Raw genomic sequence first — 27,550 nt, forward strand, 5'->3', positions numbered from 1 at the left:
AACAGCTCTTTGTGATGTCATAGAAATTATGCGTCATTTCGCAACAGCTGTTTGTGACGTCATATAAACTATGTAGCATTTCCTAGAGGAACCCTTTTATACACACGTATATGAAGGTGTCTTAGCATTTCCCAGAGGAACCCCTTTATACACACGTATATGAAGGTGTCTTAGCATTTCCCAGAGGAACCCCTTTATACACACGTATATGAAGGTGTCTTAGCATTTCCCATCAGCTCTTTATGACGTCGATAGTACGTAGCATTTCGTAAAAACTGTTTTTGACATCATAGAAACTATATAGCATCACACAACAGCTCTTTATGATATCATAGAAACTATGCAGCATTGCGCATCAGCTCTTTGTGGTGCTATAAAAACTATGCAGCAATTTGTGATATCTGGAAACCATGCGTCATTTCGCAAATGCTATTTGTGACATCACAGAAATTATGCAGTATCGCACAACAGGTATTTTTGACGTGATAGGAACTATGCATAATTCCGCAGCAGCTCTTTGTGATGTCAGAGGAACTATGAAGTGTTGCGCAATAGCTCTTTGTGGAGCCAGAAATCTAGAAAATACAAAGGGAGTCATAACAAATTTTATTAGTGAACTCTCCACAGGAAATCTCTCAGAACTCGCCGTAACTCATGGGTAACAGCATGGCGTTTTCAGTTGGAGTATCTCCTTGGAAGTATTTTGGGTAGATGAAATCTCTGGAAGGAACGAATTTTTTACGCTGCTTCTTGTTCTTCCGCCTCCTCCTCCTCCTTCTGGTGTCGAAGCCAATTGGCTTCAGATCGAAATATCTTCCGATTTCGTTGTCTTCAGGATCGAGGAACATTCCGCCAGTAATTATCTCGAAATTACCGTCACCGAGAATCCCGTCATTGTTCACGATATCGTCGACGTTATCGTAACTGGCCTTCCTGACGAGTTTCTCGGCTGATACATCCTCGTCTCCTACTCCTGCCAAGGATTTCTTTTTGGAATTCTCCTGACTAGTGTTAGGAATGCCACTGCTGCTGCTGCTAGGATTCTTGTACGTAGGTCTTGGTATCGGTACAAAACCCGAGGTCGATTTAAGATTCTCGGGGTCGTAGGGAACCGAAAATTTGATGGCTTCCATCTTGGATTTCGGAGCCTCATCCGGGATCTTCTTCAGCCTCTTCATATCCGAGTCATGCAATCTTGTCGTTGTCTTCCCGGAGTCGGGGAACGTTTTTGCCACGTCTCCTTGTCTGGACTTGATTTTCCGACTACTTCGGAGTCTTTTGGACTTGAATGAGGAGATGTCCGTAAGTATTGCATCGTCGTCGTCGTATCTAGATAACAATCGATCCGAATACGCCACAGTTTTGGGTCTGACCTCCGGTTGCGGTCTTGTAGGATGTAGAGTTCGACTCGTCACCGATTTGGAGTGGTTCCGGAAGCTTCTGAGGTGTGGGTTGGATATCGGTACGAATCCCGAAGTGGACGTGTTCGTCTTCGGGTCGTACAGCTGCGAGAATTTCGATGGGAGAGGGTTCTGGTCCCTTATCCTGAGATAGACGCTGTATTGGTCCGAGGGCGTTTCCGTGTGATCGAATGCTGGTGACTTCAAATCATTAGCCTTGTTTGGACTCGATTGACGGCAGAAGCATTTCGTGCAGATTTCCGCTAGTTCCGTTCTGGTATAAGTTCGTGAGGCAGGCGGATGGACCGACGTGCAATCGTGTGGACCGTTTCCCATGGCGAGGCTTGAGATCGATGGAGTCGCACAGACATTTTGGCATCGGGAAACGAGGAGATCGTCTCTAGGAGCAGCATCTTGCCGGTTGCTGTTCCCGGATATGTGCCAGCGTTTGTTCTGTTCTGTTGCTGCTGATTGCAGTCCTGTAAGAGAAATACAATAAAATTAATACTGATAAAGTTATTAAAAGTGCTAATCACTGCATAGTATTGCAATGTAATATTTTAAATACTGCAGTGCACTTTTATTTACACATACAATGCGGGGAGTGGGGGTTAAGTAACAACGAGAATTTTCTTTTTTGGAAGTGGAAGTTACTTCTATCCTTTTTTTTCGCCGCTGTGGTGGTCGAGTGGTTATAGTGCCGGACTCGTGATGCGAGGATCCGGGTTCGAACCCCACAGTGGTGGTCGGCTGAAGTTGGTTTTCTGTGGTTCCCAACTTCAAGGCGCAAATGCGAGCCGATCTCCCCGTTAAAAAGTCTCGCCACAGAGAGCAACAGTCCTACAACGGTAAATCATTCAACCATAACACTTCACTCATAGTTAGTAAAACTGGGGACAGATGGCAGCACTACACATAACAAGCATCACACAGAAACAAACTTTACGTCAGGTTTCACTACACGTACACGCACATTCCCGCATGTACCGATTCGTTGGGGGGTTCCGCGGGGTGGGGGGTGCATGTGTGGTGTAGCAGTAGTAGGTAGGGGCTCGGGGATCCATGATGTTCTTAAGTCAGCCACCTCGTTGGGCAATTTGCCTGTTGTGGCGTTGTATTTGTATTTATTTGGTGCGTACAAGTCAGTCGTTGACTTTTTCATGGTTCAAGCACCCTCTGAGAATGTATTAGAGCAAGGGTGCTCAATCTTCAGGAGAATGCAGGCCACTTCATTGATTTGAAAATACTTCACGGACCGCTTAAGTGATCTTTGAATGTCCCGTGAATCACTTAAGTGACTTGGACATACGTCGCGGGCCATAACACCAAACATGGCCCCCCCAAAGCAACAGCTGATCTCAATGGATCTCGATCCCACCACCTTCGATGCTAGGGCCTCTCAAGTTAACCCCTACACCAATTGCGGTTTATGTCGCGGGCCACTTAAGCGCTCTGGAACTGTGTCGTGGGGTGCTAAAGTGATCTGTAAATATGTCGCGGATCAGTTGAGTGATGTGGACTGTGCCACGGACCGCTTAAACGCTCTGCCGATGTACCACGGGTCATTCAACTGTTCTGTAAATGTGCCGCGTGACGTTTTAAGTGCTATGGAAGCGTGCGATGTGTCAGTTAAGTGATCCAAGCTACATCGGATGACTCCGAGAGCCATGGATTGGGTATATATGCATTAAGGCGCGTATACATAAGCGCGCGGATCATGCAATCAAAGCATTCGCAATTGGTTGTTCGGTAATTTGTACGGTGTTGTGAACGATTCTTGAGCTGTTTTCACTGGACCCACCTGGAATCGGTTTTCTCAACGAACACAAGGGAAAAAAAGGGACGCAAAGGCAGTTTGTGTACCTACGAGAAGATTAGAACCGCTGCAGGGGGGGGGGGGGGGTTATGCATTGTAAGATCGGAGCGCTAGTATATACGCGCCTTTAGATTCACGCGTATTCTTCACAGATATGTAGGAGGTTGGTGCAGTGGAAATGCGTGGGAGCCTTGCTTATTCCCTAGAGATGCGTACGAATCGTACTTACCCATTGAAACGCATACGGGTCTGGCGTACCTCAAAATGTGTAGGAGCCTCGTGTTAAAATGCGTATAAGGTGTGCATTGCATACCCCTTCCCCTTGTAATCCGTCTGAGGCTTGTGCAGGTCTGGAAATTCGGGACGTTATAGACCGCTATAAATGCACAGGATGCTGCTTTCTTACCCTTAGAAATGCATACGAGACGTGCGCATCCCTTCGGATGACTTGTGCATTTACAGAAATGTGTAGATGGCTTGTTTATTTCCCAGATATCTGCGTGTTACTTGGAATGCGTTGGAGGCTTGTATTTTTCTAGAAATGTTAGGAGCCCTGTACGTTTCGACAAATGCGTAGGAAGTGTGTGCTTAATCAAAGACATGCGTACGAAGCTTGCGCACTTCTCCAAATGCATTGGAATTTTGCGTATTACTTCAACTGCGTCGGAAGCTTGAGTGCTTCTTCAAATGCGTCGGAAGCTTGGGCACTTCTTCAAATGCATCAGAGTCCAGCGCACCCCTTTCAAATGCGTAGGAAGCTTGCGTACTCCTTCAAATGCTTAAGAAGGTTTCAAAATCCTCCAAATGCTCAGGAAGCTTTCTTGCGGGAAAACAACAGCAGAAACTATCACAGTGCTTCGGGAGGGTTTTTTTTTTTTTAAATCTTTGAGCTAAAAAGAAGAGTTTATGACTACGTAGTTTTTTTTTTTCTCCGAGCCGAACACGGTGACTGTAATGCAGCGGTTCTCAACCTTTTTTGACTCGTGGAGCCCTTTTTGGCATATAATTTCTACTGCGGCGCCCCGTAGACTTATTTTTTACTTATTCAGCAAACTTACTGATTTATTTTTATTATTTAAAAACGTAATTATAATTATTTTTTTTTCAAATTAACTAATTTTTTTTACTTTCCGCGAGCGGCCGCGGAGAACCAAGGGCTCCGCGGAGCACTGGTTGAGAACCGCTGCTGTAATGCCATATAATGTCACTTCACGTACTTTTCTTAAAGACGGCGTTCGGCCAACAGTTTGGGGGGGGGGGGTTGAAGATATTCACGTACAGGCACTAAATGGGAGCAGACGGAACTAACGCTCCTCCAGAGAAAACTTCTCGTCACTCTTAGCGCTCCCCCACTCTTAGTCTACACATATACGCCATGTATTCACTTTTATTTATGTGTAGAATGTTTCAAAAAACGTTGCTAGAGTAGTTTCTTTCCTCAAAGATAAAGTTTGATGCATTTCTCCTAAACTCGCAGCAGACATTGAGCATTATTTCCCATGATTGCGATGGGCTCAGACGGAATACAATTCACGTCGACAGGACTTGGCCATTATCGTTCTCCCTCTTTTCGGAAAGATTTCGAAAAACCAAAACAACATTGCGAAATGCCGGTGTCTAGCATACGAAATCGGAAAGGGATGAATGTAATCATGTTGATTATGTAATATGAACTTAGCATGATGGTACGTATCGCATGTTATTATCATTTTTCCCATACGACTGCATTGATATATTCATCATCCTTGTTGGTACATACCGATGGAAAATTTAACCAAATATATAAGCGTATTTTTTTTACTATTCCTTAGAGCAGGGATGCACAACCTGCTTCCGAGGTCCCGACATCCTAGAGCGGGGACCGTCCAGGCTGGAGCCTCTGGACGTTCAGACCAGACGTTTCCCGGGGCCCTTTATAGTTAATTTATAGAGTGAAAAAGCAAAAAAAACCAAAAATTATTAAAATTGGCCCGCTGGAGCCCTATCAGTCCCGCCCTTGTAGGGGGCCATGTCTGCTGCCCTCCAAGAGGTTCCAATGCGCACAACGCGATATGCCTAAGCTGTCCATAAATCTTTCATGAAATTGCGGGAAATCAAATTCATACGGGATATCGCCAATCATTGCAAAAAAATTGTCAAAGGCAAGTAAAGCTGCCAATCACAGCCAAAAAAAAAAATTGTTATAGGCAAGTAAATTGTCAAAATACAGTCAGAAAATTGTCCGGGTCCCGAGTTCGAACCCCACCGTCGCCACAGTGGTGGTCCGTATAAAAAACATTAAATTTCGGTATATATACGAGATTTAATTAAAGTAAATGGCACGACTGAGAAGGGCACGTTATTCAAATACTTTTTTCTAACTGAGAGTATATATAGGGTTTGCACAAATAAATGACACATTTTGTGTTTTTACAAATTTATATTTTCAAAACGCATAATGTAATCTGTGATACACAAAAGTAAAGAAAAATGTTCATAAAGGCGTTTCCCCCCCCCCCCTTCAAAATCGCTCAATAGATGGCAGCATGTCCGTTGAACGCAGTGTCTGAAATTTAAAATGGTGACGATGAGAGGAAAAAGTTTTTGTGTATTAGGATAAATGCAAGGGCTATTTCCGGTACTTCTGTGCAGAGTGCATTTAGAAATTTGTAACTGAAAAAAAAAAAACAAACAAAGAGGAATGGCTCAGTCAATTTCAGTATGGCAGCACTGAAAAATCAAACACAACACTACATACGCACTCAAAGACTGTTAGGTACACACACACACAGTTACACTTCCGGCACAACTCACTAGGTAGTAAATCGCCCACATAGATGGTGATAGACCTGAGTTGTGTTCGGTTTGAAAGAAAGTCAATTTCAGTCACTGAATCCTAACCTCACGGATCAAATGCGGGCCGGTCTTTCCGTTAGAAAAATCTCGCCATAGAGAACAACAGGCTTCTGGGGCCATTGAAGTATTACGTAAGCAGATTTTTAGCCATTTTTGACCCCCTTCCCGCCCCCCTTGTCAGCAAAATTTCGTCAGCAGCTCACAATATTTCATATCTTCAAAAAGGGTGATTGATGACGTAAGCAACCTTCAAACCCCCCCTCCCTCCTTGTCATCAAATGTCAGCACATCCGAAACCCCCTCCCCCCCGCCCCCTCGATGCTCGCGTAATACTTGAATGACCCCTGTACAACGATACAATTATTCGTTACCCTTAACTCATAGTTAGAAGAACCGATGGCAGATGGCGGCACTGCACATGACAAGCATTACACAGAAACAAACTTCACTTCAGGTTCGCAACACGTACCAATTCGTTAGAAGTTCCGCAGAGGAATGTGGACGAGGTGCATGCGTGGTTTTAATAGTAACAGTAGTAGTAATCGTCACTGCGTCCAACGGAAGTGCTGCCATCTATTGAGCGATGTTTTAAAAAAACCTTGAATGTATTTCTCTTTATTTTTTATGTGTAATAGTTTTGAAAATTTAAAGTTCCAAAATCGTGTCATTCGTTTGCGCAAACCCCGTATTTCTATTACGAACGATTCACGAGCTATATGAGGTGAAACGAACTTATGTTTTCACCCTTTCTTATTTAACTACTCGAAATGTCTTAGCACATCGATCATGTGAAAGCACCGATCCATCACTAATGATGGCATCTCACTAGAGCCGTTTCCGCAGGCTGCAGAAACCTCGTACATAGCCAATTTCTTGCCATCTTCGTCTCTATTGTACGCTTGAACACTCCAGTTTCCATTGCCGTTAAAGTCCGTCATTTACAGAATTACTGAAAACAGTTAATATTAACGGATTCGTTAAAAACTCGCTGCTGTTTAAATGTGTGAAATTACTTCTTCTTTTTTTTTAAGTTGCAGAGTCGACGTAGCGTAAAACAGAAAATATTTAGAAAAACTTTTTTTTAAAACTTATATTATTACTGAAGTGAGAGAGAGAGAGAGAGATTTCTCCGGTCCATTTCGCGTCACCGCATTATGAGAGAAGACCTTGGGCTCATTTCTTCACTTCATTAGAATAAGAGGCTTGAGAACCAACTGTCCATATGGAATTATTCAAATCGACCATCCATGCAAAAAGAGAGAGAGAGGTAATTGAATTTTATGACCGTTATTTACGGACATTTTAGCCTCACACCACATTTCACAATCATTTGAATTGGGAAATTTCTAGAAACTTCAAGGAGAGATACGTTTGATATTCTTAATTATTTATCTTGGAAAGTCCTCCCACGTTACTTTTCAAAATTAAGAAACCGTATAATTAAAGTAATTTTACTTCTTTGTTTTTCTTCTACGCAATGAATTTACAATTGGAAACTCTGTAACATTACTACACTTTTTTTTTCCATTATTATTTTACACTATATTGAATGAATATTCTTCGCGATTTGTAGCTTGAAAAATCCAATTACAGTCGAATCCCGTTTTAACGAATACCGTTATAGCGAAAATCTCGTTTTAACGAACACTTTTCTAATCCTCCAAGTAAGTTTACATAGGAACAATACTAGGCAACCTGGAATTCCTTTATAACGGAATTTCGTTTTAACGAAGTGATTCCTCCGGTCTTTTGGCGTTCATTATAACGGGATTCGACTGTATTGGAATTTTCTTAAAACATAACGTATTTTCCTGCGTATAATCCGTGGGGGCGCATAATCCGAAGGATTTAAAATAAAACTTACCTTGTGTTTTAATAATTAATGCATTGATACATTAATTAATGAAATTTATTAACGAAACAATAGCATTATTTAAACGCGAAACAAAATTTACAATTCAATCAAAAACCTTCAAATTCGGAATCATTAGGCTGGTAACGCCATTTTCGGAAGCGGTAGATAATCCGCATTTTTTTAAACGTTTAAGCACTTTTTTTAACAGATAATCCGCGGATTATACTAAGGGAAAATACCGTGCATGCTCAACCCATGGTTCTCGGAGTCATCTGATGTGGCCCGCGACCTAAAACCGAATTTTGTAAAAATTAGCTAAGTGGCACATTTCTAGATCACTTTAGTGACCTTCGGTGCAGTTCCACGAAAATTAAGTTGTCCGTGGTACATTTACAGGTCCATCAAGTGACCCGTGACACATTCACAGATCCCTGAAGTGGCCCTGGACCGGGGTTCAAGTTCACCTGCTGTTTCGCATCAGTTGTGACGCGTTGCACACTCTTACTTCAATTAAGTAGACCATACTTCAGTTTCACTTGAGTAGCCCACGACATTTACAAATTATTGAAGTAACTTACGGCACATTTACAGATATCACTAAAATGACCCACAGCACATTTCGAAATTGCTTAAGTGGTCCGCAACACATTTCCAGATTGCTTTAATGACCCGCGGTACGGAAAGATCTCAGCCTGATGGGTGGGGGGGGGGGGGGGGGGGGAGGGCTAATGCAGGATTACGAAGCCATAGTATCCGTGCCCGGATGGGATTCAGTGTGTTTAGATGGCCCTGAGTGTCCTGTAAAATACAAGCAAATTTTGCCATTCAAGAATCCTCACTTCTAGTGGATGAAACATTTTTCCAAAATACGTCCTTTTCACAACTTATCGTATCCTGATGAATCAGAAAATGACATTCACGAACTACATTTTGGTTAAAAAATTCGATTTTTAAAATGAAACGAGTGGTTTTTTTTAATTATGCATTTTCACATTTGAGAAATTTACAGTTTTGCCACTGCTCTGCCATCTGTCGGAATTCAAATGAACTTATTTGAATGAATATTCATATATTCTAAGATTTTTTTTTCCCCTTTTACCTTTGAAAATGAGGATTTTCAATATTTTTTATATAGGACTCTCGGTATTTTTTTTAACGCATGGACCGCGCCCAGGGCCCCTCGGATGCATAGGAGGGTCTCATGATTGTTTGCAATCTGGCAGTACGATTTTCAAGAGAAAGTGGTAAACTGGTAGGATGTGAATTTCAACCTGATAAGGGCACCCAAATATCACTTGCCCGGGATGCCCATGATGCCTATAAATTGGCTCTAAAGTGGATGCATAGCCACGAGGTTGGGGTCCTGCGAGCATATTGGGAGACATATTCACGAATTAAAAGCTTCGATTATAACCATCACCTGAAGAAAAGCACCCGTACAAAGAACTCTGACTGAAACTGAAATAACCAAGATGCTAATCATTGAATCATAGGGTAGTCGTCCATCCGCAATGGTTTAAGTGAGCACCATGACCACCCCGGGGTCCAGGTTGTTGGAGTCCATGAGTAACTTTTTTTTACCAGATATAGTGTGGGCACATTCTCTTTTATTTTATTTCACCTGAACGGACCTCTTGTTTCTCTGCGCACAGAATTTCGATATCTGTGAAAAATGACACGCTACTTCATATAATATAGGGATTTTTTCTCTGTTCAGCAAAAGGTTCTGTGTACACGGAGTCATTCTCAGATTTTAAGCGTCTGTGCACACGGAGTCATTCTCAGATTTCAAGCGTCTGTGTGTACAGGGAGTCATTCTCAGATTTCAAGCGTCTGTGTGTACGCGTCATCTTTCGCTATATGTTGCATATATTTTTACAATAGATAGCGCCACTACACCAAAACCAAAGCGGCACTGCTTCAACAAAAATAAAACCGCTTTTTTAATACGTAAAGTCTACATTTTTATTCAACGCTGAGTATTTATTAATTATCGAGTGTGGAGTGTTGTTCCTCCTTCTCCTTCTTTTTTGTTTCTGAATTGAAGAAGGAAGAGAGATTGTCTGATTTTTTAACAAACTACCTCAGGACTGTCCTAACGCATGGGGCCACCTATTCTAGTGCATGGGAACACTCTAGGATAATAAGATCAGATGCTGTGATAAACAGTAGGTGCCGCTTGAGCAAAGGTCTCATTTTTCCACGTGGGAATTTTTAGCAATTGACAAAGACCACACGAGAGCTTTCCGATTAGGACTTTTCCCGAGGTCGCCCCCCCCCCCCTCCACCTTAGACGGATTTATGGTTTTGACGTCTGTGGGCCGTACAAATTTTGTCACTCTTCACCCATTGCAGTTTAGTTTTCTTAACTACTCATTCCTCTAAATCAGCTGTTCTCAACCGGTGCTCCTTGTGCACTCTCCTTGTGCGGGCTCCGCGGCCGCTCGAGGAAAATACAAAAAAAACCAGTAAAATTAAAAAAATAATAATTATAAATATTTTAAATAGTAAAAATAAATCAGTAACTGATAAATAACTAAGAAATTGGCCTACGGGGCTCCGCCATAGAACTTTTTTAGTTAAAAGGGCTCCGCGAGTCAGAAAATGTTGAGAACCGCTGCTCTAAATGAACTGTGCTGGACTCACTTAGTTACCACTTCCACACCGTAACTATTGCTCTGTGTCTAAGTCACTTTGATTGCTCACATGCATTTACATCCTCTAGATAAGCGTTTCTTAAACTTTTTTTGCCCGTGGCTCCCTTTCAAGCATACTTTTTTCTCGTGGCTCCCCAGTCTTACCCAGCGTCTTTGACCCTCATCTAGAAGCAAGATCCTTTATACGTTTGAATTGATTTTTTCAGTGAATTTATGCTGAACGGAAATTTTGCAAATAAGATGCCTCCAGACCACTGGCCTAAAATTTATTGAGCTCCCCGCTAATCCGAGTTCTATTCAGGACCGTCTCAACATCGTGGGCCCCCTAGGCAAAGTGATGCTATGGTAGTCCTATACTTAGCCGGAAATAAACAGCCTGCATATTTCCTACTTATTTTCAAAATTTATTGTACTATATAAAATATCATAAGGTGGGGTCACTTATGGACATGAGACCCACGGGCATGACCCCTCACAAGAGTGGGACTGACAGACCTGCAGCCCGGGACCTGATATGGTTTTCATCATTTTTTGTTTTTTCACACTGAATAATATAGAGGGGTCTGTGAAAAATCTAGCCGGGGTCTTTTTGAAAAACCCCATCCTAGGGAACCTGCTGCAAAATGTGGGCGGTGAGGATCGGGTGGGTCAATGTCCTAAGGCTGCCCTGGTTTTATGGGTGGTTTTGTTGGATTATGTACGTGTATATAGTCACTAATATAAAAGCATTATTTCTTCACACCTTAATTTTTCTTCTCAGCTCTCTGCAGCCCTCCAAACCACCTGTCATGGCCCCTTTCTAAATTTTCTTCCGTGGCCCCCCCCCCCAAAGTATCCCAGTACCACTAGGGGGCCATATCGCCCCCGGTTGAGAACCACTGCTGTAGTTCACTCTTTTCAGTCTATAACCTGCCTGGAAATGTACCTGGTTACGTCACTAAGGGAGAATTAGGACGTCCGCTTTTTTGAAAGCAATAGTATAATGCGTCCCATAATAAAATTCTGGATGAGATTGTTAAAAATGCCTGACACCCAACATCAAAGAATCTGTTTGGCTAAACTAAGTAACGCGTGATATGGCTTCTGATCATTCCCGGAACTGGGTGGTGCACCTAAATGTAATTTTGTCTGAATGTGCGGTTTTCCCCCATTCCTTATTAATTATAATGATCACCGGACTATTTCTAGATCTCTTCCCACTGTGATTAAAGCAGTTTCGATATTGGATTTCAAACATATTGTTTCATTTGATGTGAACAAAATTAACAACTCCGCTCACTTCCTTGATTTTAAACCTTTAAACGGCTTTTAAAATTTTCCTGATCCGCATTATAACTGCCACATTGGAAATTGCGAAACATTCTACGAATTGCCACCTAATCTTCAAGAAAAATTTTCTTTTCCGATTGCGAGCTGATAACTGCTTTCCCTTCAATAAGAAAACAAGAAAATTTCCTCTTCCTATCGCTTTTATTCTCCTTATTATACAGAGAGTTTCTAAAAGAATCACCCGATTTGAAATGCGTATATTACGAAAAAATGAACATAGACACTTAAGATTAATTTTATATTACATGGCTAATCATATAGAGTTTTTTTACAAACCCAGTTAAAGGTGCTCAATATGTCCACCTTGAGATGCACGGCATCCATACAGTGGTCACGATTTCATCCCAAACTTTTGTGAGCATGTTTTCATCCACTGCGAGTGGATTTCTGTGGACTACGTGCGAAACTCTGTCGAATGCGCTCCACATTTTCATCTGACGTGAGGGGACGGCCAGGGGATTTCCCTCTACACAGACGACACGTGTCTCGGAATTGTTTATACCATTGCCTAATGCCCTGAGCGGTAGGAAGTTCAGCACCTGGGTATTGTCGACGAAAAGCACGATGAACAGATGTTACGGTCTCACACTTCGGAAAGCTTAGAACACAAAACGCGATATCGGTTGCGCAGTCGCCATCTTGACAAGCACTGAACTGGTGGCCGAAGGAGGAGCGTTAGCGCTACCGGTCGGCAACTGCGTGAAACTCGAGATTTCTCTCTTTCTACCTATACATTATACGATAAAAATGGATTAAAAGCTGAATAGTTTCGATTTTTTTAAATCGGATGATTCTTTTGAAACACCCTGTATATATGTTTTCTATGTACGTATATAAATTTTAGGAAGACAGAGAGAAATACGTTTTTTTTGGAACAAAAATAAAACCTTTCCGTATTATTTACACTGAGCGTATATTTCTTTACTGTGCTGAAAGAAAGGAGTAAAAACACAGTCTATATTTTTCTCGCTTCTTCTCTTTTCTAACCTTGAACAACAGCCGACTTCACCCACTGGCAGTTCATCGATTGGGGAGGGGGGCATGGAAAACATGTTTGACTGTAAACAAAAAAAAACCTTCAATGTGTGTTTTTAGAAGCCGAGATATTTTGGGGTGACTGAAATAAAGCAGATCAAGTTTGACGAGATATTTCGGGATTGACGTTGAAAAGGTTAAACATTTCCGTTTCTCTATTCTACCAACAGAATACCGTTTCATCAACCTCCCAATAAACGTGTTGTTATAAGTTTTTATATGAACTTAAGATAAACCACATGACGTACGGACGTGGTTACGTACGTTATTGGACGTCGTTGACGTACGTTATTGGTAGAAACTTGTTTTTCAGAAATAACTCTGAATATATAAGTACAATGTTTGTAACAGACATTAGAGAGAGAGAGAGAGAGAGAGGCCAACGAATGTAATGTCCATGTAATTATATGTTATCCAATGTACATATCTTTTTACCGAAAACGTATCTTGTAATATATTAATTCCCTAGAATCTACGGACCTCTTATCTACGGATTATTTAATTTCCCTCGAGATGTGCAATTCTGTGGTATCTAAAAAAAATCACATTTTTTTTTAGATACAGTCGAATCCCGTTATAACGAACTCCAAGAGACCGAAGAAATCACTTCTTTAAAACGAAATTTCGTTATAAAGGAATTCCAACTCTTTGCATTGTTCTTATGCAAACTTGCCCGGGGAATTAGAAAAGTGTTCGTTAAAACGAGATTTTTGCTGTAACGGTATTCGTTAAAACGGGATCCAACTGTATAAGCATTTTCTCTCTCATTGTCATTAAAAAATCAGAAATAAAGCGTACACACAAATGTAAATGGAAATATCATACTTCAGCCTGTTGTTTAGCCGTAAGCATGTATTTGTGCATTTATCTCACTTCTAATTAGTTATAATTAGCAAGACTTAGTACTAGATCAAAAAGTCATTTTTTGGAGAATATCATGTTCTGACCAAAAACCACAGAATTATTGTTAGATTTGCTGGAAAAATTTATGAATGAAGCTTATTTGAGTGATCATTTTTTTGTGATTTTTTTGTTCTTCATCTTGTGGATTGTTAGGTGTGTGTATTTAATTTTCCCCCGATGATCTTTATGCATTCATAGACGCAAATGTAATTCTTTGTTATTGTACCACGTATTGTAATAGGCCGACGCGGCCATTAATACAATTGATAAAATCTAAATCTAATGTAATCTAGATCAGTGGTTCTCAACGTTTTGAAGCGGATCGGTTGATTTCTTTTATTTGTGAGGGAGGAAAGGCCCAGTTATACACACGACTAATGGGAAATAAATAGCTAAAAATAAAACGGTAAACCAAATCACGGCTCGGCGTGACTGATGTTAGGGCCCGGTGGTTGAGAAACACCGGGCTTCACTCTTTCGTTAGAAAAAAAAGAGATAGATATCACTTAGATCACTCTTTTCTCTCGTTCCTCGCTCACCAGGTTAATATTTTGGTTATTCACATACTTACACGCTGTTTTGGTCATTTGTCTCAATTGTTTCAGTTTCTACATCAGGTGTTTCCAATGTAAAACTTCTCGTAGAACCCTTGATGATAATGAGACTGTTTCACTCGGAACTCAAACAAATTTTTGAATATTTATCAAAAAAATAAATTGCGTACCTACCGCCGTCTCATAGCTCCGGGGCAAAATAAAATAGGGCTTAGGCACCACCTCTTAATTTACATATTTGTTGTCATAAATCATTGTGCCAGATCTTATCGTAGAAGTCCCTATACAAATGGAATTCCCCGTGCCTACCCAGGTGGGACTCATGTGTCAAGAGGGCCCTCGGTGTCCCGTAAAAGCATATGTAAATACTGAAACTCAAGAATCCTCACTCACAAGAATATCACTAGTGGGTAAAAAATTTCCAAAACAAAAACCGTATATATAGGGAGAGGAGCAGCTGGGTCTAGTGCCCCGGGTGCTTGACCGCATGGGACGAAAAATTCACCTTTTAACTGATCCTTCAACAATACACAGGGCGCCCAAAATGCGTGCCTGTCCACGGGTGAAAAAGTATCTAGTTGCTGCCCTGTTTGCGAATAGAAAGTTTCCTTGTTTGAAAGCTCACCGGGTAACGGAATTTTTGAGGGTTCCGTGTTGTTTGATCGCGCTGAACCACCCCCCCCCCCCCCCCCCACATACTGAATATGGACAACAGACGCAGGCCGTCTTAAGAGCATCGTGGGTCGCCCGAGCCAAGTTATTTTCCTGAGGCCCTACTTGGTAAAGTTATATGCTTACTCTTGAAAATTTCAACTATATCTGATTTTTATGATGCCTCCCCCCGCCTCTTGAGGCCTCCACGCCGTGCCCCAGGTGAGCCCCTGCATTACAACGGCACTGGACAGATGGCAGCACCAACGAAAACAAGCACATCTCTGACAACATAACACGTTACGTTAGGGGCCACACATTAACACTCAGAATACACATTCCAGAATGTATCGATTGATTAGAAATTCCGCAGTAGTAGTAATATTGTCAAAACAACGGGATGATTGTTAATGCTCATTAATATTATAGCAGAAATGGTTGTCCCTTTTTTTCATGGAAATACGTAAATTTCATATAGTTTTACTTCCAGATTGATATTTGAATATTTTCAAATTCTCGAGTTTTTAATATTTTCCGAGGGTGACATTCCCTTGTGGTGGGGTGGGGGGAGAGGAAGGGCGCCTCATATACATATCTACGTATTTACTTTCTCATTCGGACGCAAACTGCCTAAGCCCGGCCCTGAGAGTTAGCAGCAGCGCCGCCCTTACCAGACGCGGAGCCCGGTGCGAAAATAATAACGGCTTCCCCCCCCCCCCAGTCCCGTTTTTTTCCCTTCTGTGAGAGAGGGAAAGGGGGAGTCAAAAATTAAAAAAAAAATAAAATGAAAAATCATGAAAATTCAGAATATACTGAAGAAATAATTCCCAGCACTCATGAAAATGTAGGAAAAGTGAGAGAAATAGTTTCAGAAGTGATGAAAATTCAGAATTACAGAATTGGTAAAATTTCAGAACTCTAGAATTCATAAATAATCAGAATTCACGAATTCATTAAAACTCGGAATGCCCCAGAAATTAAGAAAATTCAGAACAAATGCTTTTAGAAATGATGATAATTCATAATTTATTGAATATAAACAATTCTAGATTATTGCAAGATTCCTCGAAAGACTGGTTATTATGTTGGAGATGATGATTACAGGGAAGAAAATTCATCTCTCCCTCATCGGGGAAACACGAACTCCGGCCACTCGTTTGCTGGACGACTGCTCTACCAACTAAGCTATGGAAACAGAATATTTCTCACTTTGGAGCGTATATAGGCCTATATATATATATACATATGTTATATATTCTAGATACGGTATGAATTCAGAATTCATGAGATAAATAAATTCAGGATTCATGAAAGAAAGAAATTCAGAATTCATGAGATAAATAAATTCAGAATTCGCGAATAATATCGCGAATAATAAATTCAGAATTATTTCTTTCCTGATGAAAATTCGAGAGAATCGGTAAAAATTCAGAAATTATGAAATACACATTAATGCGGGGCCTTGGAAACGTGGAGCCCAGTGCACCTGTCGCACGCATCCACCCCCCTTAAGGGCATCTCTGGTTAACAGTAAAACAGTTAGCGATGGGAAAATTCACAAACAGTAATTCCAGTCGTATACGATGGGAGAATGCCACTTTTCATGCTGTTTTTATGCATGGCTGGATTATGAGCGACAGTCCTACCCATAATCCGTTGGAATCCACGGTCTGCTAATTCTTAAAAGATGGTGTCATATAAGAAAGCTTTTATAAAAAAGTTTCTCGTCCATCTCATTTCTTTCCCATTTTCTAAATCACGCCAAAATGCTCCTTTTTTGTTTCATTCAGGCAAGAAATAGAGAGAGAGAGAGAGAGAGAGAGAGGCCCTATCCATATATATATATATACTCTTGATAACGACGCCATCATTACAGACACAGGAAAAAAAAAACATGGCCGTCGCATTATTAGACACGAGGTTTCAGTTCACTCACTCGCTCACTGTCTTTTCTGTGTCTGATCTTCGAGGAAGTTGCTCAATTAGCCGTCCAGTGAGACATCACTCAATGGCGTCCATTTACCTTTCATTTCTAAGATACACGTTCGTTTCTATTATACATATATATATAAGAGTGTTCTTCCCCCCTTCTCCCGTTTCATCGATTGTTTTTAAGAGAATCGTTCAGTTGTTCTCGAGAGAGAAGATGACTTTCTCCCGTGTTTGTTTTTCTTCAAACGCATGATTACCTCTCAAGATCCCGGGGCACGAGCACTTTATTCCAACGAGACTTATTATAGACCCCATCCGATTACTATGGGTTCTTTGCTCCGAAAGTGATCATCGGAGACTTTTCGGACGCCCCTTTCTTCGTACTGGGAACTTGAAGAACATTTACTTCTGATCATGCCTATTATGCCATGGGGAGAGAGGGCTCCCGTACCCACTAGAATTTTTTTACAGAGAATGTGCTTTCATGCACACAATACCCCATAAATACTGCTTTGAATACAGCAATAATTATAAGGGTACCTGGGTCCCTAGGAGTCCATAGCCTTTTTACTGGGATTGTACATCGTAGATAAGAAAAAAAATTAATAAGTTTAAAAAAACTAAAAAAATTACTCAAAAAGAAGTGGTTTAATTGAATTAACGCGCAAAAGCACCAAGGGTCGTCTTAAGAGCATCGTGGGCCCCGGGCCAAGTGATTTTGCTGAGGCCTCCCACCTGGCAAATTCTCGAAAATTTCAACCAGATCTCATTTTTGCGAGGCCCTTTTCCTCTTGAGGTCCCCCCCCCCTCCCCCGAAATGTGAGAAAATGACCGAAAAAAGGGAAAAAGATGGCGAAATCCATTGTTCTGTCACTTTGTCCCCCCCCCGAAACGAAAGTGGTCCCCCCCACGAACGAAATTTCTGGCTACGCCCCTGCCCCTCCCCCCAGCACTGTGCCCGGATGGGCCCATGCGTTAAGACGTCACTGAAAGCACAGCAGCAACGTTGGCAGACTGCAGTAGCAATATTGCTATGATTTTATAGACCAGTGGTGCACAAACTTTTTGAAGCGCGAACCCCCTTTTGACCAAAATAAATTTATCGGCGACTTATTTATCCATAAGCTACGACCTCAACACGGGCTGACCATATGTCCCACGACCTCAACACGGGCTGACCATATGTGCCGGATTGACGGGAGGGATATATTCCGATTTTTTCACCAATAAATGTGCTGTCCCAAAGGACTTTTTCGGAACTCTTGTTTCGATTTTAATTAGGGGATATTAACTCCCAAAGATATTCAATTTTTTCATCATCATATTTAAATATTTAATTAGTTTTTTTGATGTACTTTGTGTCCCTTATGCAAGATGGAAGTATAGCGAGGTGTGAAGGCAGCGACACCACGTACAATCAAAATGATTCTACACTTGAAATCGACCATTAAAAGAAAGTTCAGAAAACGTAGACACATTTCCGGCCGTATATTCACATAATGCTTATCATTCTATATTCTGTGTTTTTTTAATTTTTAAGAAATATACAATTTTGAAATCGGGGGATTCTCTCCAAGTCACCCTGTAAAAGTACTAACTTGATATCGTCCACTGAAAGCACGAATGCACAAATTTTCCTTTTATTATCAGTTGTTTGGATACCTTATTTTGCTATCTAAGTTTTGCTTGAAACGCGAATGTGTATCTCTATTGAAACACACGTTACAAAAACATTCTAGGAAAATAACTTCTATAGAGATATATATTATACCATTAACACGGGTAGAGTAAACACTCAAAAGTCATTTCCCACGTTCTTTTTTCTGCAAGGACATTGCACATTCGTGATTTTGGCATGATGGAGCTGATACGTATATTGATTATTGTACAAGTAGAATTTGATAAAATCACATTACATGGTAGAGCTGAATAACGGCTTAGTTTCTTTAGTTTTGACATATTTTTTAAATAAAAATGAATTTCTCATTTGGAAGGTTTTTTTTAGGAGAATCTCTCGCGACCCCCTTAGTTCATTGACACGACCCGGGAGAAGGTCGCGACCCACGGTTTGCGCACCACTGTATATATATAGAGGATAGAATGTCCCATATTGTTCGACTACATTCTTGCTAATAGATGACTATGACTAGTTCTGCTGCTGTAAATATGGGGGAGGGGGGGGGGTTCCATGGCAAACATTCAGATTTACGGGCGTCCATGACCAAAAGTATTTGGGAACCGCTGGTATATACAGAGTATCCCATAAATTCATAAGTATTTCAAAAATTCAAAAGGAATTTGTATATTTGAATGTTTGCAAACATGTTGCTCTACTGAAAGGGTTTTTTTTTTTTTTTGGTTGGTGCTGAACAAAATTCAGTTCAAATTCTTGTTGATAGAGGGCACGCCTCGAGAACAAATCACTAGAAAATATGCAAATCTAAGCCCTAGAAAATAGGCAAATCTAAGTTCTAGAAAATGTAGGGGAGTACGATTAACAGTCATTTCTGAATTTTTCTTTTGTCGGCGCTTACTTAAGGGTCTCTTTGAGATGCTCACGATTGGTGGATAAAGTACTATTGAGGAAGTGGTTTTGCCTCAGCCACGAATCACCGGAATAAAAATCCCTCTTCGTGAGAACAACTCTTTAGCACAAACCGCATTCAAATATATCAATTTTTCAAATATTTATGAATTTTTGAACTACTTACGAATTTATGGGACTCTACCTGTATATCACCCTGTACATCACCTTTCTCAATATTATTCGTATTACGCCACATTTGCATGCATCCCGGTTAATACAGGCTTAAAATATTTTTTACAAATATTCATCCTATAATACTGACGCCTAAAAATGATGTATACCGCCCCAGAAAATGAAACGTACTCTCAAAATGAGTATTGAGAAATGGATAACGGAGCTACATTCACATTGATTTATATAGATGTAAGATGTAAATGGGGGTCTATATAAGATATATACTCGCGAAAATATATGTATTATAAGCATTGGGTTATGCAGGGACTGACCTAGTCTGAATATATGAATCGTAGATAACTTGGAGAAGAGGCTCGATATTCATGAAGAACAAAGGCATCGAATTGATTTATGGAAAATAGATTTAAAAGGATGAATATGTTACTGTATCATGGTGGCTTGTGTGCTTGAAAATACGCAAGACTTCAAGTAGAATATCCCGGATATATGTATTATATATATATTTAAGGACAAATGTATGTAAAATATACCGCCATTGTTTTACGACTAAGCAATTTATCATTGGAAAGTAACCTTAACCTCAAGTTCGCTGTGATGGTGGTTGAGTTACCGAATTCTGCTTACCATTTACAGTGTAATCAAACGGCTCCTACTTACTGTGCTTCAAGTCATTTTCGAACGGAATGCAAGGAGAAATGTGTATAGGATTATTGCGTACTCCTAGATTTACGTAGGTGGCTTGCGTACTCATTAATCTGCGTAGGAGGCTTGCTTACGTCTAGAAATTCGTTAAAAACGCGCGACCCCTTGAAATGTGTAGTAGGCTTGCTTATCCTCTTGGAATGAGCCGGAAGCCTGTATACTCCTAGATATGAGTAAAAGGTGTACGGAACCTTGAAGAGTTAGGAGTATTGTGTACCACGTGGGTAAAGGGCTTGCATCCCGGAAGGGACAGAGCCCGGGTCGCGTCTGGTCTGACAGGAGTATTGTGCAGAAATGTGCGTGGAAAGCTTATTTACTATTGGAAATACTTGGGGGAGCTCGTTTACGTCAAGAAATGGGCTTGTGCAGAAACGCGTCGGAAGCTTGTGTATTTCTAGAAATGTTGTAGGAGGCTTATGTAGAAATGCGTAAAAGGATCGTTTAGTTCTAAAAATGCCTAGAGTTCTCGTTTACTCCTAGAAATGGGCAGAAGGCTTGAGTAGAAATGCGCCGAAAGCTTGAGTAGAAATGCGCCGAAGGCTTGTGTATTTATAAAAATGTGTAGGAGGTTTAAGAAATATGTAGGAGGTTTAAGAAATATGTAGGAGGTTTAAGAAATATGTAGGAGGTTTAAGAAATATGTAGGAGGTTTAAGAAGAAATGTGTAGGCGGTTCAATTAGAAATGTGTAGGAGGTTTAAGAAGAAATGTGTAGGCGGTTCAATTAGAAATGTGTAGGCGGTTTGTGTAGAAATGAGTCGAAAGCTTATGCCACAAATGTGTGTAAGAGACTTGTTTACTTCTATTTACTTCTAGAAATGTGTAGGAGTCTTGTTTACTTCTAGAAATACGTAGAGGGCTCGGCTAGTGTAGAAATGCATAGGAGGCTTGCTTACTCTTCGTTATAAGCATAAGGCGTGAATATTTCTTGAAATGCGTCGAAAACGTAAGTGCCCCCTCCTGAAATGTATTGACGGTTTGTGTACTGCTTAAACTGCGTAAAAGGCTTGTGCACCGCTTAAAATTCTTTAAAGACTTGTGATGAAATGCACTATTATCGTGCGAGTTTCTAAATGCGTGGGAGGCGTGAGTGCCCCTTGAAATGCTTGAGTTTCGCGTATCCCTGAAAACGCGTTTGAGGCTTGCTTATTCCTAGACCTGTGTACCCATTATAAATTTGAGCATACTCCTAGAAATGTATACGAAGCTTGTGTACTTCCTTATAAAATATTATGTCATAATTACTCAAACTATTTATAGTTCAACCGATCGTGTGATAGTCATACGATCATCATATACAAATTGTTTCAAATTTAGTCTCTTTCCTCGAGCAATTACCGATTTGAACAACCTAAAAACCAAACATTATTGATTGCACAGCAGTTTCTGATTTCTTTTGTAACATCAATCGTCTCCTATGTCAAACCTTCACCACCGCATTCCCTTGTATAGGCCTAGGCCAAGCAATATCGTATAAATAAATAAAATAAATAGCGTTCACGGTCGTTACTCGGAGTTGCGAGTATTATCGGAAGTCAGCCTGAGTCTCGAAAGCCCCCCCCCCCCCCCCCATCCTGCATAATAAATTCCCAAGAGCCCAGATTATATGCAATTGCATATTTGAGCGCTTTTTACACTTAGTGTGCATATAAATGCATAAAATCACCGGAATTTTAGAAGTGCATATTTTTAGCATTTTTTTTTATTGATGGCATTGTACTAATGTTTACAAGATTATTTTTAACTTTTTATTCTTTTGCTTTGCAAAAAGTATTCTGCCATTGAATATTATTCATTTAGGGCATATTTTAGGCACTTTTAAATACGGATTATGTTTTTAGAAACTTTTTAATGCATCCCTTTAGGCATTTTTTAAATGCATATTTTTACTTTTCCAAAGACATGTGCTCCTCATTTTTTGCTAATACTTTATAGTTTTACAGTGTATTTGGCTTTTATCTTAGGTTGGGCCGTACTTCAGTGCTTTTAATATGTACATTTTTTGAGCATATCTTTCTTTTATGTATATTTTTCTTTTTACGCATTTTTTTTTTGTGTATGTTTTTCATTTTCGAATGCATATTTTTTCATTCCACGTATATTTTTCAACATGCGTATAATTTTGAGAAATTTAATAAAGGCTTATTTTGCATTTCATCCATATTTCGGTGTTTTTAAATGCATATTTCAGCATTTTATAGCGTGTATTTTGCAGTTTTTTTTTAGCGCATGTAATCTAGGCTCTAATCATAATTTATACTATGCATTTTTAAAATTTTTAAATTACAAATACCATTATTAGTTACTTTTCGCGCAACCCTGATTAGCCCGTCACGGATCCCCAACCGGTATATAATCAGTGAATAAAAAGTCACATTACCTTCGCCAAACGGAACAGAGGTCACACTCCAAGCTCCGAACCTCATCGTCCAGAAAGCAATTGTGACGAATATCGATTGCATCTTCATCACCGGTACATCCAACAATAATATAGTCCCCGATATCACACGTACATTTCACACATTTTCATCGATGACGAAACAGTGACTTTTCTGCGATTCCATAACCACGTGATTCTATAAATCCACGTACATTACAGTTTTTAAACAAAAAAGGGGGAGGGGAGAAGCAACATTGTGATGGATGTCACGCTCCGATATAAAAATGATCACCTATCAAGTCACCATCATTATGACACATCCGTTGAGTATTTCAGTTCCTTTGGGGAAAAGGGTGACTAAAAACAAGCTGTATCATCGAATGATTTCTCCTTCAAGAGCACAATTGAACGTGGATTGTTCGTATTAGCCATTCCACATGAAGATCCATTTAAAAGATCATCAATAGATGGCACACACACATGAAACTTTCACCATGTAAAATTTAATCATCACCGTTCCAGAATCAGAAAAGTTGCGGATTTGAATGAAGCACACCTTCCAGCTTGGGATGCTGGAACTAAACTGCTGCAGTGGCGTACTGGTACAGAAAAGCGTATGCCATTAACGGCAAAAATAATAATAATAACACGTTATTCTTCCCCAACCGCTTTTTTTTATGCAGTATCTACTCGAGTGTAACCGCCGATAACGGCCATTGGTAGAAAACGTAACGAGTCGTTGAAGCCAATAACGACAATGATAATACCGTTAAGAGAAGAATAATAATCAGCATGAGATCCCATGAATTCAATGATCCATTCACCCCCCCCCCCCACCCCATTGGACGTGTGAACTATTGTTATAATATAACAAAACAAACAGAAGCATCTAATTCCAGATGGAGTCGGTGTCCACCAACCACTTCAATGGCCGGACCTGCAGGCACGAACCCTGTTGTCGTTAACACGTCCGTTAATGCTCACCCATTGTCTTTGTAGATGGAATCGTTAGCAACATCATGTCGTTCTTCACCTGTCGGTTAATATAAGATATGGGACGACGATACCCATTGACTTCGCGATTGTTTACGTGACAGGATCGTTTTAGGAGGCTTAAAGTGTCTCGTTGGCCTAAACAATAACGACGTTTCAATGACCAATAATTAAGTTATCCTCTCGTTTAGATACAATTTATCATTATACTTATTGTTCCCGCGGTTGTTGTAGGTCGTCATCGTCGTGGAAAACTGGTACGCGTAGGTAACATATTTAGGGGAAAAAAATGAGATATTCAATTAGCATCAGTTAATCTGTTTTGGTTTTAGAGGTTAATTTCACAGGGGGTCACAACCAAACTTAACTTAATCGGCGAGCTATTTGGTGACTTTTCCCTCAAGAGCCTATCAGCAAGTAAAATATAGAACAGACTGTTCAGACCTTCCTTTAAGTACCAGGCCCCCCGGACCTCTGATTTTGTTGTACGTTCTCGCACTTTTGTTCATATATTGTATACCTGCATACGCTTCTTTAAATCTCACATTTGAATGCTTATTATCAAAGGGTCCTCTAGGCACCCTAAAATATGGGCCCGATTTTCTTTTATCTCGTATTTGAATGCATATTGTCAAAGTGTCCTAGGACCCCCTCGAACACACTGTATAACCGCATTCTCTTCATTACATGTCTGACCTCGCACATGTTTTTTGTAATTATTCATGAATGCACATGCATTCTTAGGGGGGGGGGGAGGGATATTTTGGGTCCGTGATAGCGGCCAATAATTTTTTTTTTCTCCTTCTAACTCAGAATTTTCTCCCGCAAGACCACGACCTCGGGACAATTAGTTTATATCGAGTAAGCGACAGAGTATGATCATTAGAGCCTGGATTATATGCAAATGAATGTGCATATGCTTTTGCATATTTTCACCTTTTTTTAGCATTAATGCATATAAATGCATAAAATCAAAGAATTTTCAGTATAAGTGCATATTTTGAAGGTTTATTTAACTCACTCAATTTTTTTTTATAATTTTTCAAATTATTTTTGTAATATCGATTTTTTTTCCCGCAGGTGAAATTTAGTGAATTAATACATATTTATAAAGTATTTTACGAATATTAGCCGTTTTATTGTCGTGTTAAATTTTTTTTATAAATAGTGTCGAAATTTTTTGTTACTGGTATTTTCGTTATTGAGCAACTACAACGAACTAAAAGTAGAAAAGATGCATTTTAAAAACACATCTGTGCTTTTTTTGCATGGTAATTTTTTTAATGCATATTTTCTCATTTTTTGTACATACTTCGGAATTTTTGACTTTGTCACGATTTCTAGTGCATGTTCTAGAGTATTTAATGCATATTTTGGGATTTTCAGTGTATATTTTGGCATTTTAAGTGCACATTTTGGCATTTTAAGTGCACGTTTTGACATTTTAACTGCACATTTTGACATTTTAAGTGCACGTTTTGACATTTTAAGTGCACGTTTTGACATTTTAAGTGCACATTTTGACATTTTAAGTGCACATTTTGTATTTCAAGTGCATATTTTTGCATTTTTCAGTGCATATTTGCATATTTTTAGAGCATATTTTGCCACTTTTTTAGTGCATATAATCCGGGCTCTACTGATCATGCTCTATCCGTTCTGTTCTATCTCGAAAAGTACTGGTTGTATTTTCACTATAAGATTTTTTTCTTATGTGTCCTTCCCCCCCCCCCCCCCCCCCATGGCACAACAATTATTTTTTTTAAACTGAACAACGCATTGGCCCTATCGACTTTAGCCAATTTTAGACGCTGACGCATCACCCTGTAGCCCCTGTTCACAGGTGCCGGAACCTGGTGGGAACGGTGGATATTTAAGGCTTTTCTCTCCCAATAAATTATGTGACGGAGGGCTGAGCCCCACCCTCCAACCCAATAATGCATATAAAATGCGTATGGGTTTGAGAACCAGTTTTTAAGGGACGAATGGTGATTTTCAGTTCCCCTAATGTTTTCTCCATGTCGGCGCCTCTTCCCCCGATGTTTCGTCCTTCTTGGTATTATCATTAAATTTCCTTAAGGCCGGGATTACACTGTAAAAGTTTTGTAAAAGTGCTTTTATAAAACTTGAAAAATTCAACCAATAAGCTGATCGATTACATTCGAGCAAATGCAACCGATCTGTTTATTGGTTGTATTTTTTAAATTTTATACATGCCCGTTTACAAAAAGTCTATAGTTTAATCCCGTCCTAAGGTAAGGATTTTTAAGCCTGTTCCCCAGGCCCTTTCTCCCAATCAGCCGAAGGCCACGGGCCCTGTGCCATTGAGGTGAAGGCCAAGTACACCTTCACAGAATAATATTCAGTACGAGAAATAATTCCTGCTTATACCTCTTCGTTGAGGCAGAGCCACGGGCCATATTCTGGTTAGATAAGAGAAATAATTTACAACACAACTAGGAAAATACTTTTTTTTGACATCCAATTTCACACGGAACCCCTAAAACCTCTCCAAGGACCCACAAGGTAAAGCACCTGGACTACTTTACTGCACACCCACTCCGGTCATACCGCCATACAGTAATTTACTACCGGTCGAGTTTGGTGCCATCTATCGGTAGTCGCCTCAGGTTCGGTAGGAAAAAAACTTGTTATCTATGTCCTTCCCTGAGATCAAACCCGCGGACCTGACGGCAACCTTCATGGTGGAAGACTACTATCTTGGTTACTACTAGTTGGTAAGTAAGTAGTTTATGCAAGTAAGAAGTTTAAGGAAGTATATATGATCTCCGATGCTCCAAGGGGGAGAATATTTTATCTGTTTCCATAGCTTAGTTGGTAGAGCACTCTTCCGGCGAGAGACCGGAGTTCGTGTCCCCGTGAAGACAGAAATGAATTTTCTTCCCTGTCATCATCTCCAAAGAAAAAAAAAATAACTAGTCTTTCGAGGAATCTTGTATCAAGAAGTAGTTATCGCAATACTACTACTTAACAGTACATGCACCTCGTACACATTTCTTTGCGGGATTTATAACGAGTTAGTGCTTGCCGGAATATGCGTGTACGTGCTTTGAACCTAACATGAAGTTTGTTCCTGTGTAATGCTTGTTATGTCTAGATCTGCCATCAAATTTTTCTGACTATGAGTGATGTAATGATTGAACAATTGTACGCTTTAGGCGTTGTTCTCTGTGGCGAGACTTTTAAACGGGGAGATCGGCTCGCATTTGCGCCTCAATGTTGGGAACCACAGGAACACTGACATTTTATCGACAACCGAAACACTGACAGTGTACCAATAGCCAAAACAGAGGAAACCAGGGCTGGACAAATCTCAGAAGATTTACATGCCCGACCGAGGATGTAACCTGAATATTAAAATTTTGCATTCCTGAAAAATAGTATCACTGGATTTAATTGAGCACATATTTCATATGTATTCATACTTTGCTATTATAAACACGAAAAACTGCGTTAATTAAGATAGGACTCTTGCTGTCCCTATTGAATAAAAAATCTAAACTATATTTTGCAATTCCTAAAATAAAATGACTGTTGGTTCCAAAGTGATATGCAGAATGAAAATGAACAAAATATGATATGAAACCTAATTTTTTTTTTTCATTCTCACTATTTATAATACCCGGTGCTGCCCGGGTTTTCTTCAATGAGGCTTTTTGGATCACGTGATACTTTCCTCTTTCTTTGAGGGACATGCAAACCGTGTCTAAGTTCACCAATATGGCGACTTCCTGCATGACTAATGAAATAAACAAATCTAGATTTA

The 27,550-nt window shown here is 40.1% G+C and overlaps 1 protein-coding gene across 1 annotated transcript; it reads right to left on the reverse strand.

The window, feature by feature from the left end:
• Window positions 1–391: 391 nt before the first annotated feature.
• On the reverse strand, window positions 392–23,379 carry LOC149083906 (uncharacterized). Its single transcript, XM_089235424.1, has 2 exons — window positions 22,771–23,379; window positions 392–1,879 (listed from the first exon to the last, which is right to left on the reverse strand). Exons 1-2 carry the CDS (start codon window positions 22,856–22,858, stop codon window positions 636–638), a joined length of 1,332 nt encoding a protein of 443 aa, XP_089091550.1. The 5' UTR covers window positions 22,859–23,379; the 3' UTR covers window positions 392–635.
• Window positions 23,380–27,550: the final 4,171 nt, after the last annotated feature.

The sequence above is a fragment of the Pholcus phalangioides genome, unplaced genomic scaffold, assembly GCF_987345545.1.
Source record: "Pholcus phalangioides strain wild (caught in Gottingen) unplaced genomic scaffold, Ppha-v1.0 ptg000008l_1, whole genome shotgun sequence".
Lineage (NCBI taxonomy): Eukaryota > Metazoa > Arthropoda > Arachnida > Araneae > Pholcidae > Pholcus > Pholcus phalangioides.